The sequence below is a fragment of the Sphaerodactylus townsendi genome, linkage group LG04 (genome assembly GCF_021028975.2).
Source record: "Sphaerodactylus townsendi isolate TG3544 linkage group LG04, MPM_Stown_v2.3, whole genome shotgun sequence".
In the NCBI taxonomy this organism is placed as follows: domain Eukaryota; kingdom Metazoa; phylum Chordata; class Lepidosauria; order Squamata; family Sphaerodactylidae; genus Sphaerodactylus; species Sphaerodactylus townsendi.
Genome location: NC_059428.1, coordinates 2,268,791 through 2,282,559, shown reverse-complemented (window position 1 = coordinate 2,282,559; position 13,769 = coordinate 2,268,791). Strand labels below are relative to the sequence as shown.

The 13,769-nt window shown below is 82.0% G+C and overlaps 1 protein-coding gene across 1 annotated transcript in view; it reads right to left on the bottom strand.

Moving 5' to 3' along the window:
• Window positions 1–12,411: 12,411 nt before the first annotated feature.
• CHRDL2 (chordin like 2) overlaps window positions 12,412–13,769 on the bottom strand; it is a 52,869-nt gene continuing 51,511 nt past the window's right edge. The window contains exon 11 of the mRNA XM_048494755.1: window positions 12,412–13,500. Within this exon, the coding sequence (XP_048350712.1) occupies window positions 13,421–13,500 (80 nt within the window). The 3' untranslated portion in view covers window positions 12,412–13,420. The remainder of the gene's footprint in view (window positions 13,501–13,769) is intronic.

Genomic DNA, 13,769 nt, shown 5'->3' with positions numbered 1-13,769 from the left:
GGGAATCGAACCCAGTTCTCCAGATTAGAGTCCTCCTGCTCTTAAGCACTACACCCCACTGGGTCCACCAAGAAAATCCTGGAACTGTAGAGAACCACTGCACCACGCTGGCTATCAAGAGATCCCCTGTTTCACTGGAGAAAAATAGCTACTTTGGAAGGTGAACTCTATGGCATTCCTGTTACTGCGCTGCCTGGGTAACTTTTATTCTCCCAGATCCGCCAGCTCTCAGCAGCGCAGAGGAACAGAAACAGGACCCAAAACAGCGAGAGTATTGAAAATAGAAATGAGTTTACTGAGATGCTGACCTACGTGTTAGCACCTCCACACCACAGCAACTGCAACCGCCTAGCAGCTTTACAACAACTTTTATACCCTTTCTCCCGCCCGGGAATCCGGGGGAATACAGGACAGCCTACAGCCATACATCTACAAGTACATGGGAAACAATCAGAGTCCAGGGGGCAGTCCCTTCTTGAATTTCGCGGCAGAGGCGGGGCGAGGCGATGATGTAGGCACAGGTGGGAAAAACACAAAAGAGTCCTTCGGGTGCTTGGGGCCAGGAAACGAAACCTAACGACGATGGCACCCTTATCAGCCTGCTGGTGGGATTAGGCAGATGGAGGCGCTTCTTCCGGGGTCCTTTCATCAACGTCCATTCAGGGTTTTAGCAAATGAAAGGGACCTGCCCAGGTGGATTCCTGCCTTGAGCGAAGGAGGTTCCATGCAGGCACAAATACAACAGATAGCTGTAATTCCTACTTTCTACCTAATACAGTGTGTTCCTACCTAACTTACGCAGAAATAAAACACAGTTCCATCTTTATTTAAAACAAGACCAGAAACAGAATAAATTCACTTCTGATTCCGCTATCATTATTATGAGAAACTGGATTAGATGGGCCCTCACTGGTCCGATCCAGCAGGGCTCTTCTGAGGTTTTTTTTAGGGGAAGACCTTAGCCTCTAAGCTCTGTTGTTGGACCTCCAGAGATACTGGTTGGCCGCCGTGTGGGACAGGATGCCAGACTAGATGGACCTTCACTGATCTGATCCAGCAGGGCTTTTGTTATGTTCTTATGCAGCGGTTGTGAGGGTGGATTCAGTCTTGTCTGAACAAGTCCCTTGGGGGGGGGGGTGGGGGGGGGGGGGGGTTGGGGGGGGGGGGGGTGGGGGGGGGGGGGGGTGGGGGGGGGGGGGGGTGGGGGGGGGGGGGGGTGGGGGGGGGGGGGGGTGGGGGGGGGGGGGGGTGGGGGGGGGGGGGGGTGGGGGGGGGGGGGGGTGGGGGGGGGGGGGGGTGGGGGGGGGGGGGGGTGGGGGGGGGGGGGGGTGGGGGGGGGGGGGGGTGGGGGGGGGGGGGGGTGGGGGGGGGGGGGGGTGGGGGGGGGGGGGGGTGGGGGGGGGGGGGGGTGGGGGGGGGGGGGGGTGGGGGGGGGGGGGGGTGGGGGGGGGGGGGGGTGGGGGGGGGGGGGGGTGGGGGGGGGGGGGGGTGGGGGGGGGGGGGGGTGGGGGGGGGGGGGGGTGGGGGGGGGGGGGGGTGGGGGGGGGGGGGGGTGGGGGGGGGGGGGGGTGGGGGGGGGGGGGGGTGGGGGGGGGGGGGGGTGGGGGGGGGGGGGGGTGGGGGGGGGGGGGGGTGGGGGGGGGGGGGGGTGGGGGGGGGGGGGGGTGGGGGGGGGGGGGGGTGGGGGGGGGGGGGGGTGGGGGGGGGGGGGGGTGGGGGGGGGGGGGGGTGGGGGGGGGGGGGGGTGGGGGGGGGGGGGGGTGGGGGGGGGGGGGGGTGGGGGGGGGGGGGGGTGGGGGGGGGGGGGGGTGGGGGGGGGGGGGGGTGGGGGGGGGGGGGGGTGGGGGGGGGGGGGGGTGGGGGGGGGGGGGGGTGGGGGGGGGGGGGGGTGGGGGGGGGGGGGGGTGGGGGGGGGGGGGGGTGGGGGGGGGGGGGGGTGGGGGGGGGGGGGGGTGGGGGGGGGGGGGGGTGGGGGGGGGGGGGGGTGGGGGGGGGGGGGGGTGGGGGGGGGGGGGGGTGGGGGGGGGGGGGGGTGGGGGGGGGGGGGGGTGGGGGGGGGGGGGGGTGGGGGGGGGGGGGGGTGGGGGGGGGGGGGGGTGGGGGGGGGGGGGGGTGGGGGGGGGGGGGGGTGGGGGGGGGGGGGGGTGGGGGGGGGGGGGGGTGGGGGGGGGGGGGGGTGGGGGGGGGGGGGGGTGGGGGGGGGGGGGGGTGGGGGGGGGGGGGGGTGGGGGGGGGGGGGGGTGGGGGGGGGGGGGGGTGGGGGGGGGGGGGGGTGGGGGGGGGGGGGGGTGGGGGGGGGGGGGGGTGGGGGGGGGGGGGGGTGGGGGGGGGGGGGGGTGGGGGGGGGGGGGGGTGGGGGGGGGGGGGGGTGGGGGGGGGGGGGGGTGGGGGGGGGGGGGGGTGGGGGGGGGGGGGGGTGGGGGGGGGGGGGGGTGGGGGGGGGGGGGGGTGGGGGGGGGGGGGGGTGGGGGGGGGGGGGGGTGGGGGGGGGGGGGGGTGGGGGGGGGGGGGGGTGGGGGGGGGGGGGGGTGGGGGGGGGGGGGGGTGGGGGGGGGGGGGGGTGGGGGGGGGGGGGGGTGGGGGGGGGGGGGGGTGGGGGGGGGGGGGGGTGGGGGGGGGGGGGGGTGGGGGGGGGGGGGGGTGGGGGGGGGGGGGGGTGGGGGGGGGGGGGGGTGGGGGGGGGGGGGGGTGGGGGGGGGGGGGGGTGGGGGGGGGGGGGGGTGGGGGGGGGGGGGGGTGGGGGGGGGGGGGGGTGGGGGGGGGGGGGGGTGGGGGGGGGGGGGGGTGGGGGGGGGGGGGGGTGGGGGGGGGGGGGGGTGGGGGGGGGGGGGGGTGGGGGGGGGGGGGGGTGGGGGGGGGGGGGGGTGGGGGGGGGGGGGGGTGGGGGGGGGGGGGGGTGGGGGGGGGGGGGGGTGGGGGGGGGGGGGGGTGGGGGGGGGGGGGGGTGGGGGGGGGGGGGGGTGGGGGGGGGGGGGGGTGGGGGGGGGGGGGGGTGGGGGGGGGGGGGGGTGGGGGGGGGGGGGGGTGGGGGGGGGGGGGGGTGGGGGGGGGGGGGGGTGGGGGGGGGGGGGGGTGGGGGGGGGGGGGGGTGGGGGGGGGGGGGGGTGGGGGGGGGGGGGGGTGGGGGGGGGGGGGGGTGGGGGGGGGGGGGGGTGGGGGGGGGGGGGGGTGGGGGGGGGGGGGGGTGGGGGGGGGGGGGGGTGGGGGGGGGGGGGGGTGGGGGGGGGGGGGGGTGGGGGGGGGGGGGGGTGGGGGGGGGGGGGGGTGGGGGGGGGGGGGGGTGGGGGGGGGGGGGGGTGGGGGGGGGGGGGGGTGGGGGGGGGGGGGGGTGGGGGGGGGGGGGGGTGGGGGGGGGGGGGGGTGGGGGGGGGGGGGGGTGGGGGGGGGGGGGGGTGGGGGGGGGGGGGGGTGGGGGGGGGGGGGGGTGGGGGGGGGGGGGGGTGGGGGGGGGGGGGGGTGGGGGGGGGGGGGGGTGGGGGGGGGGGGGGGTGGGGGGGGGGGGGGGTGGGGGGGGGGGGGGGTGGGGGGGGGGGGGGGTGGGGGGGGGGGGGGGTGGGGGGGGGGGGGGGTGGGGGGGGGGGGGGGTGGGGGGGGGGGGGGGTGGGGGGGGGGGGGGGTGGGGGGGGGGGGGGGTGGGGGGGGGGGGGGGTGGGGGGGGGGGGGGGTGGGGGGGGGGGGGGGTGGGGGGGGGGGGGGGTGGGGGGGGGGGGGGGTGGGGGGGGGGGGGGGTGGGGGGGGGGGGGGGTGGGGGGGGGGGGGGGTGGGGGGGGGGGGGGGTGGGGGGGGGGGGGGGTGGGGGGGGGGGGGGGTGGGGGGGGGGGGGGGTGGGGGGGGGGGGGGGTGGGGGGGGGGGGGGGTGGGGGGGGGGGGGGGTGGGGGGGGGGGGGGGTGGGGGGGGGGGGGGGTGGGGGGGGGGGGGGGTGGGGGGGGGGGGGGGTGGGGGGGGGGGGGGGTGGGGGGGGGGGGGGGTGGGGGGGGGGGGGGGTGGGGGGGGGGGGGGGTGGGGGGGGGGGGGGGTGGGGGGGGGGGGGGGTGGGGGGGGGGGGGGGTGGGGGGGGGGGGGGGTGGGGGGGGGGGGGGGTGGGGGGGGGGGGGGGTGGGGGGGGGGGGGGGTGGGGGGGGGGGGGGGTGGGGGGGGGGGGGGGTGGGGGGGGGGGGGGGTGGGGGGGGGGGGGGGTGGGGGGGGGGGGGGGTGGGGGGGGGGGGGGGTGGGGGGGGGGGGGGGTGGGGGGGGGGGGGGGTGGGGGGGGGGGGGGGTGGGGGGGGGGGGGGGTGGGGGGGGGGGGGGGTGGGGGGGGGGGGGGGTGGGGGGGGGGGGGGGTGGGGGGGGGGGGGGGTGGGGGGGGGGGGGGGTGGGGGGGGGGGGGGGTGGGGGGGGGGGGGGGTGGGGGGGGGGGGGGGTGGGGGGGGGGGGGGGTGGGGGGGGGGGGGGGTGGGGGGGGGGGGGGGTGGGGGGGGGGGGGGGTGGGGGGGGGGGGGGGTGGGGGGGGGGGGGGGTGGGGGGGGGGGGGGGTGGGGGGGGGGGGGGGTGGGGGGGGGGGGGGGTGGGGGGGGGGGGGGGTGGGGGGGGGGGGGGGTGGGGGGGGGGGGGGGTGGGGGGGGGGGGGGGTGGGGGGGGGGGGGGGTGGGGGGGGGGGGGGGTGGGGGGGGGGGGGGGTGGGGGGGGGGGGGGGTGGGGGGGGGGGGGGGTGGGGGGGGGGGGGGGTGGGGGGGGGGGGGGGTGGGGGGGGGGGGGGGTGGGGGGGGGGGGGGGTGGGGGGGGGGGGGGGTGGGGGGGGGGGGGGGTGGGGGGGGGGGGGGGTGGGGGGGGGGGGGGGTGGGGGGGGGGGGGGGTGGGGGGGGGGGGGGGTGGGGGGGGGGGGGGGTGGGGGGGGGGGGGGGTGGGGGGGGGGGGGGGTGGGGGGGGGGGGGGGTGGGGGGGGGGGGGGGTGGGGGGGGGGGGGGGTGGGGGGGGGGGGGGGTGGGGGGGGGGGGGGGTGGGGGGGGGGGGGGGTGGGGGGGGGGGGGGGTGGGGGGGGGGGGGGGTGGGGGGGGGGGGGGGTGGGGGGGGGGGGGGGTGGGGGGGGGGGGGGGTGGGGGGGGGGGGGGGTGGGGGGGGGGGGGGGTGGGGGGGGGGGGGGGTGGGGGGGGGGGGGGGTGGGGGGGGGGGGGGGTGGGGGGGGGGGGGGGTGGGGGGGGGGGGGGGTGGGGGGGGGGGGGGGTGGGGGGGGGGGGGGGTGGGGGGGGGGGGGGGTGGGGGGGGGGGGGGGTGGGGGGGGGGGGGGGTGGGGGGGGGGGGGGGTGGGGGGGGGGGGGGGTGGGGGGGGGGGGGGGTGGGGGGGGGGGGGGGTGGGGGGGGGGGGGGGTGGGGGGGGGGGGGGGTGGGGGGGGGGGGGGGTGGGGGGGGGGGGGGGTGGGGGGGGGGGGGGGTGGGGGGGGGGGGGGGTGGGGGGGGGGGGGGGTGGGGGGGGGGGGGGGTGGGGGGGGGGGGGGGTGGGGGGGGGGGGGGGTGGGGGGGGGGGGGGGTGGGGGGGGGGGGGGGTGGGGGGGGGGGGGGGTGGGGGGGGGGGGGGGTGGGGGGGGGGGGGGGTGGGGGGGGGGGGGGGTGGGGGGGGGGGGGGGTGGGGGGGGGGGGGGGTGGGGGGGGGGGGGGGTGGGGGGGGGGGGGGGTGGGGGGGGGGGGGGGTGGGGGGGGGGGGGGGTGGGGGGGGGGGGGGGTGGGGGGGGGGGGGGGTGGGGGGGGGGGGGGGTGGGGGGGGGGGGGGGTGGGGGGGGGGGGGGGTGGGGGGGGGGGGGGGTGGGGGGGGGGGGGGGTGGGGGGGGGGGGGGGTGGGGGGGGGGGGGGGTGGGGGGGGGGGGGGGTGGGGGGGGGGGGGGGTGGGGGGGGGGGGGGGTGGGGGGGGGGGGGGGTGGGGGGGGGGGGGGGTGGGGGGGGGGGGGGGTGGGGGGGGGGGGGGGTGGGGGGGGGGGGGGGTGGGGGGGGGGGGGGGTGGGGGGGGGGGGGGGTGGGGGGGGGGGGGGGTGGGGGGGGGGGGGGGTGGGGGGGGGGGGGGGTGGGGGGGGGGGGGGGTGGGGGGGGGGGGGGGTGGGGGGGGGGGGGGGTGGGGGGGGGGGGGGGTGGGGGGGGGGGGGGGTGGGGGGGGGGGGGGGTGGGGGGGGGGGGGGGTGGGGGGGGGGGGGGGTGGGGGGGGGGGGGGGTGGGGGGGGGGGGGGGTGGGGGGGGGGGGGGGTGGGGGGGGGGGGGGGTGGGGGGGGGGGGGGGTGGGGGGGGGGGGGGGTGGGGGGGGGGGGGGGTGGGGGGGGGGGGGGGTGGGGGGGGGGGGGGGTGGGGGGGGGGGGGGGTGGGGGGGGGGGGGGGTGGGGGGGGGGGGGGGTGGGGGGGGGGGGGGGTGGGGGGGGGGGGGGGTGGGGGGGGGGGGGGGTGGGGGGGGGGGGGGGTGGGGGGGGGGGGGGGTGGGGGGGGGGGGGGGTGGGGGGGGGGGGGGGTGGGGGGGGGGGGGGGTGGGGGGGGGGGGGGGTGGGGGGGGGGGGGGGTGGGGGGGGGGGGGGGTGGGGGGGGGGGGGGGTGGGGGGGGGGGGGGGTGGGGGGGGGGGGGGGTGGGGGGGGGGGGGGGTGGGGGGGGGGGGGGGTGGGGGGGGGGGGGGGTGGGGGGGGGGGGGGGTGGGGGGGGGGGGGGGTGGGGGGGGGGGGGGGTGGGGGGGGGGGGGGGTGGGGGGGGGGGGGGGTGGGGGGGGGGGGGGGTGGGGGGGGGGGGGGGTGGGGGGGGGGGGGGGTGGGGGGGGGGGGGGGTGGGGGGGGGGGGGGGTGGGGGGGGGGGGGGGTGGGGGGGGGGGGGGGTGGGGGGGGGGGGGGGTGGGGGGGGGGGGGGGTGGGGGGGGGGGGGGGTGGGGGGGGGGGGGGGTGGGGGGGGGGGGGGGTGGGGGGGGGGGGGGGTGGGGGGGGGGGGGGGTGGGGGGGGGGGGGGGTGGGGGGGGGGGGGGGTGGGGGGGGGGGGGGGTGGGGGGGGGGGGGGGTGGGGGGGGGGGGGGGTGGGGGGGGGGGGGGGTGGGGGGGGGGGGGGGTGGGGGGGGGGGGGGGTGGGGGGGGGGGGGGGTGGGGGGGGGGGGGGGTGGGGGGGGGGGGGGGTGGGGGGGGGGGGGGGTGGGGGGGGGGGGGGGTGGGGGGGGGGGGGGGTGGGGGGGGGGGGGGGTGGGGGGGGGGGGGGGTGGGGGGGGGGGGGGGTGGGGGGGGGGGGGGGTGGGGGGGGGGGGGGGTGGGGGGGGGGGGGGGTGGGGGGGGGGGGGGGTGGGGGGGGGGGGGGGTGGGGGGGGGGGGGGGTGGGGGGGGGGGGGGGTGGGGGGGGGGGGGGGTGGGGGGGGGGGGGGGTGGGGGGGGGGGGGGGTGGGGGGGGGGGGGGGTGGGGGGGGGGGGGGGTGGGGGGGGGGGGGGGTGGGGGGGGGGGGGGGTGGGGGGGGGGGGGGGTGGGGGGGGGGGGGGGTGGGGGGGGGGGGGGGTGGGGGGGGGGGGGGGTGGGGGGGGGGGGGGGTGGGGGGGGGGGGGGGTGGGGGGGGGGGGGGGTGGGGGGGGGGGGGGGTGGGGGGGGGGGGGGGTGGGGGGGGGGGGGGGTGGGGGGGGGGGGGGGTGGGGGGGGGGGGGGGTGGGGGGGGGGGGGGGTGGGGGGGGGGGGGGGTGGGGGGGGGGGGGGGTGGGGGGGGGGGGGGGTGGGGGGGGGGGGGGGTGGGGGGGGGGGGGGGTGGGGGGGGGGGGGGGTGGGGGGGGGGGGGGGTGGGGGGGGGGGGGGGTGGGGGGGGGGGGGGGTGGGGGGGGGGGGGGGTGGGGGGGGGGGGGGGTGGGGGGGGGGGGGGGTGGGGGGGGGGGGGGGTGGGGGGGGGGGGGGGTGGGGGGGGGGGGGGGTGGGGGGGGGGGGGGGTGGGGGGGGGGGGGGGTGGGGGGGGGGGGGGGTGGGGGGGGGGGGGGGTGGGGGGGGGGGGGGGTGGGGGGGGGGGGGGGTGGGGGGGGGGGGGGGTGGGGGGGGGGGGGGGTGGGGGGGGGGGGGGGTGGGGGGGGGGGGGGGTGGGGGGGGGGGGGGGTGGGGGGGGGGGGGGGTGGGGGGGGGGGGGGGTGGGGGGGGGGGGGGGTGGGGGGGGGGGGGGGTGGGGGGGGGGGGGGGTGGGGGGGGGGGGGGGTGGGGGGGGGGGGGGGTGGGGGGGGGGGGGGGTGGGGGGGGGGGGGGGTGGGGGGGGGGGGGGGTGGGGGGGGGGGGGGGTGGGGGGGGGGGGGGGTGGGGGGGGGGGGGGGTGGGGGGGGGGGGGGGTGGGGGGGGGGGGGGGTGGGGGGGGGGGGGGGTGGGGGGGGGGGGGGGTGGGGGGGGGGGGGGGTGGGGGGGGGGGGGGGTGGGGGGGGGGGGGGGTGGGGGGGGGGGGGGGTGGGGGGGGGGGGGGGTGGGGGGGGGGGGGGGTGGGGGGGGGGGGGGGTGGGGGGGGGGGGGGGTGGGGGGGGGGGGGGGTGGGGGGGGGGGGGGGTGGGGGGGGGGGGGGGTGGGGGGGGGGGGGGGTGGGGGGGGGGGGGGGTGGGGGGGGGGGGGGGTGGGGGGGGGGGGGGGTGGGGGGGGGGGGGGGTGGGGGGGGGGGGGGGTGGGGGGGGGGGGGGGTGGGGGGGGGGGGGGGTGGGGGGGGGGGGGGGTGGGGGGGGGGGGGGGTGGGGGGGGGGGGGGGTGGGGGGGGGGGGGGGTGGGGGGGGGGGGGGGTGGGGGGGGGGGGGGGTGGGGGGGGGGGGGGGTGGGGGGGGGGGGGGGTGGGGGGGGGGGGGGGTGGGGGGGGGGGGGGGTGGGGGGGGGGGGGGGTGGGGGGGGGGGGGGGTGGGGGGGGGGGGGGGTGGGGGGGGGGGGGGGTGGGGGGGGGGGGGGGTGGGGGGGGGGGGGGGTGGGGGGGGGGGGGGGTGGGGGGGGGGGGGGGTGGGGGGGGGGGGGGGTGGGGGGGGGGGGGGGTGGGGGGGGGGGGGGGTGGGGGGGGGGGGGGGTGGGGGGGGGGGGGGGTGGGGGGGGGGGGGGGTGGGGGGGGGGGGGGGTGGGGGGGGGGGGGGGTGGGGGGGGGGGGGGGTGGGGGGGGGGGGGGGTGGGGGGGGGGGGGGGTGGGGGGGGGGGGGGGTGGGGGGGGGGGGGGGTGGGGGGGGGGGGGGGTGGGGGGGGGGGGGGGTGGGGGGGGGGGGGGGTGGGGGGGGGGGGGGGTGGGGGGGGGGGGGGGTGGGGGGGGGGGGGGGTGGGGGGGGGGGGGGGTGGGGGGGGGGGGGGGTGGGGGGGGGGGGGGGTGGGGGGGGGGGGGGGTGGGGGGGGGGGGGGGTGGGGGGGGGGGGGGGTGGGGGGGGGGGGGGGTGGGGGGGGGGGGGGGTGGGGGGGGGGGGGGGTGGGGGGGGGGGGGGGTGGGGGGGGGGGGGGGTGGGGGGGGGGGGGGGTGGGGGGGGGGGGGGGTGGGGGGGGGGGGGGGTGGGGGGGGGGGGGGGTGGGGGGGGGGGGGGGTGGGGGGGGGGGGGGGTGGGGGGGGGGGGGGGTGGGGGGGGGGGGGGGTGGGGGGGGGGGGGGGTGGGGGGGGGGGGGGGTGGGGGGGGGGGGGGGTGGGGGGGGGGGGGGGTGGGGGGGGGGGGGGGTGGGGGGGGGGGGGGGTGGGGGGGGGGGGGGGTGGGGGGGGGGGGGGGTGGGGGGGGGGGGGGGTGGGGGGGGGGGGGGGTGGGGGGGGGGGGGGGTGGGGGGGGGGGGGGGTGGGGGGGGGGGGGGGTGGGGGGGGGGGGGGGTGGGGGGGGGGGGGGGTGGGGGGGGGGGGGGGTGGGGGGGGGGGGGGGTGGGGGGGGGGGGGGGTGGGGGGGGGGGGGGGTGGGGGGGGGGGGGGGTGGGGGGGGGGGGGGGTGGGGGGGGGGGGGGGTGGGGGGGGGGGGGGGTGGGGGGGGGGGGGGGTGGGGGGGGGGGGGGGTGGGGGGGGGGGGGGGTGGGGGGGGGGGGGGGTGGGGGGGGGGGGGGGTGGGGGGGGGGGGGGGTGGGGGGGGGGGGGGGTGGGGGGGGGGGGGGGTGGGGGGGGGGGGGGGTGGGGGGGGGGGGGGGTGGGGGGGGGGGGGGGTGGGGGGGGGGGGGGGTGGGGGGGGGGGGGGGTGGGGGGGGGGGGGGGTGGGGGGGGGGGGGGGTGGGGGGGGGGGGGGGTGGGGGGGGGGGGGGGTGGGGGGGGGGGGGGGTGGGGGGGGGGGGGGGTGGGGGGGGGGGGGGGTGGGGGGGGGGGGGGGTGGGGGGGGGGGGGGGTGGGGGGGGGGGGGGGTGGGGGGGGGGGGGGGTGGGGGGGGGGGGGGGTGGGGGGGGGGGGGGGTGGGGGGGGGGGGGGGTGGGGGGGGGGGGGGGTGGGGGGGGGGGGGGGTGGGGGGGGGGGGGGGTGGGGGGGGGGGGGGGTGGGGGGGGGGGGGGGTGGGGGGGGGGGGGGGTGGGGGGGGGGGGGGGTGGGGGGGGGGGGGGGTGGGGGGGGGGGGGGGTGGGGGGGGGGGGGGGTGGGGGGGGGGGGGGGTGGGGGGGGGGGGGGGTGGGGGGGGGGGGGGGTGGGGGGGGGGGGGGGTGGGGGGGGGGGGGGGTGGGGGGGGGGGGGGGTGGGGGGGGGGGGGGGTGGGGGGGGGGGGGGGTGGGGGGGGGGGGGGGTGGGGGGGGGGGGGGGTGGGGGGGGGGGGGGGTGGGGGGGGGGGGGGGTGGGGGGGGGGGGGGGTGGGGGGGGGGGGGGGTGGGGGGGGGGGGGGGTGGGGGGGGGGGGGGGTGGGGGGGGGGGGGGGTGGGGGGGGGGGGGGGTGGGGGGGGGGGGGGGTGGGGGGGGGGGGGGGTGGGGGGGGGGGGGGGTGGGGGGGGGGGGGGGAGGGGGGGGGGGGGGGTGGGGGGGGGGGGGGGTGGGGGGGGGGGGGGGGGGGGGGGGGGGGGGGGGGGGGGGGGGGGTGGGGGAGGTGGGGGGGGGGGGGGGGGGGGGGGGGGGGGGGCCCGGGGGGGGGGGGAGGGGGGGGGCCCCGGGGGGGGGGGGGGGGGGAGGGGGGGCGGGGGGGGGGGGGGGGGGGGGGGAGGGGGGGGGGGGGGGAGGGGGGGGGGGGGGGGGGGGGGGAGGGGAGGGGGGGGGGGGGGGGGGGGGGGAGAGGGGGGGGGGGGGGGGGGGGGGGAGTAGGAGGAGGAGGAGGAGGAGGAGGAGGAGGAGAGGAGGAGGAGGAGGAGTTTGGATTTATACCCCACCTTTCTCTCCTGTAAGGAGACTCGAGGTGGCTTACAAGCTCCTTTCCCTTCCTCTCCCCACAACAGACACCTTGTGAGGCAGGTGGGGCTGAGAGAGTTCCCAAGAACTGTGACTGGCCCAAGGTCACCCAGCAGGAATGCAGGAGTGTGGAAGCATACCTGGTTCACCAGATAGCCCTCTGCCACTCAGGTGGAGGAGTGGGGAATCAAATCCGGTTCTCTGGATTAGAATCCACCTGCCCTTAACCATGACACTATACTGGCATACCCCGCTGAGGTCTCCGTTCTCCGCAGACTCAATCCCCAGGTCTCCAGGAATTTTTACCCTGGATTTGGCAACTCTACTTCCTCATCCCCCACTAGTGTCCAGGTGGGAGTCAGCAATGCTACTTAGGTTCCACCTTCCAAAGAAGATCAGGTGTAATTCCAGGCCATCTCCTGACCTGGGCAGTTTTTGACCACTGAGGAAGGTCATTTGGCCAAAATGCATTTGTTCAGCATTGGAAACTGGATTTGTTTGTCTATTTGTGTTATACTAGCGGGCCTGGCCACGCGTTGCTGTGGCTCAGTCTGGTGAAGTGGAAAAGAAAGAAAAGGGGAAGCAAACGGTTCGAACATGTGTCATTGCACAATGCTTGCAAGGGAGGGGAGGGGCAAGGGGTCCCTCGCTCCCCTCCCGCTCTCCTGTTCCCTTGCATGGCACCCTGCCCCGTCCCTCCCTAACGTTCCCCTTCCTCTGCTAGGGTGGGTGGGCCATGTCCAGGTGGCTGGTCCTGTCCCTTTCACTCCCTTCCCTTGCAGGCGAATTACCTAGCATAAAACACGCTGGGAGGCACGAGCTACATTGTGTTCAAATTTCAGAGCGTTTGGTCCAGCAAACCCCTGGACCCTCCCTCACCTTCCCCTTCCTCTGCTAGGGTGGGTGGGTCATGTGCAGATGGCCCGCCCCATCCCTTTCACTCCAGATGGCAGTGGTTTTCAAGGAAGGCATGGTTGTTTCCCTTGTATCAGAGGGTGTTGCTTTGACGGCCAGCAGATGGCACTGTTGCGGAACAGAACTGTGGTTCCAACTGTCACAGGTGTGGCATGTGCCCAATAACTGGCACAGTTGTGACATGTACACAACAGGAGGTGTGGAAACAGTATGGAAACCTGGCCGCACGCAAATGCGATGTTGTGTGAAAATTTCAAAGCAATCGGTCCAGTAGTTTGGGAGATTACCTGTCAGCAGAAAAACGCACTGATAGATTTTTATATATATATAGATAGATTTGTGTATGAATACCTTTGTAACGTAGGCTATGAATGGCCTGTTTGTACTGTTTTTGTTGTTTTTAGCTGGCAATAAATACATATATATATACTATATTATAATGTTGTATTATTTACATAATTGTCATAATTGAATTTGTGGGCACTGCGTGTGGATTTATTCTTGGTCCTTGGCCAGGGTACTTACAGCCCCATCCAAACAGCAGAGCACACGGACGCAGCGTTGCTGGCTCGCCAGGGCTCTGCTCCCGAGGAGGCCTTCCAGTGGTGTGGGGAGGCTAAAAAGGCAAACAAACCTTCCCTATCACCAGAAAGCCCCATTGGGCTTAACGGATTTATACCACCTAAAAGGTGGATGAGCGTGGCGGCAGTCCCAGGCAGCGGGGCTGGGCTGGGCTGGGCTGGGCTGGGCTGAGGGGTGCCCGGCAGACCCACGGCACGTTCCTGGCCTGGTTGCTCTTTCAGGAGCAGCCAGACTGGGACCCTGCTGCAGGCCCCCCAGGGCCCCCCACGTGATCTAATGGGTGGCGCCCGGGGTCAGTTCCCCCATGTTCCTCTGGCAGATACGCCACTGGTGGTCATGTTCAAGTGAATTCGCTCTTCATTGGGGCAAATGCCCCGGAGAGCACAGATCCACCGGTGTAGCCCTGGACCGTTCCCAATAATATGTCCCCCCCCCCCACTTTGGATGGGGCTGTTAGTTCTGTTGTTTTGGGGTTAAGTTTCCCCCCTTCCGTTTGTTTACCTGGAGGCCAGCTACTCTAACATCTGTAAGAATTCGGACCAGGTCTCCAAATGGCCGGGTTATTCACAGGGACGTAGGTGATTCGATAGTGTTTTCCCAGCGCCGGCGGTGGATCGTGTCCTTTCGCTGCTGCGAGCAGCGATCGAATAAAGCAATTGGCTCGTATATATTAATATGATATGCACACTCTCTCGTTTTCCCACTCTTCTTATAAGTTCCTCATTTCTTTGTCTGAGCCCTCGGCGAGTTTCACTTCTGGTCCCTGCACCAAAAATGCGTTCCAATAAGCTAGAAGGAGAAGGGAGATGGAAGAAAGTTTATTTGTCATGATTCCCTTGCAATGCATACCCTACAAAGACAAAACACTATTTACAGACTTTTATCCTTCACTTGGGGAAAAAAATAGATTCAAGTTCAGTAGCACCTTAAAGATCCACAAGATTTAAGAACATAAGAACATAAGAACTAGCCTGCTGGATCAAACCAGAGTCCATCTAGTCCAGCACTCTGCTACTCACAGTGGCCCACCAGGTACCTTTGGGAGCTCACATACAGGA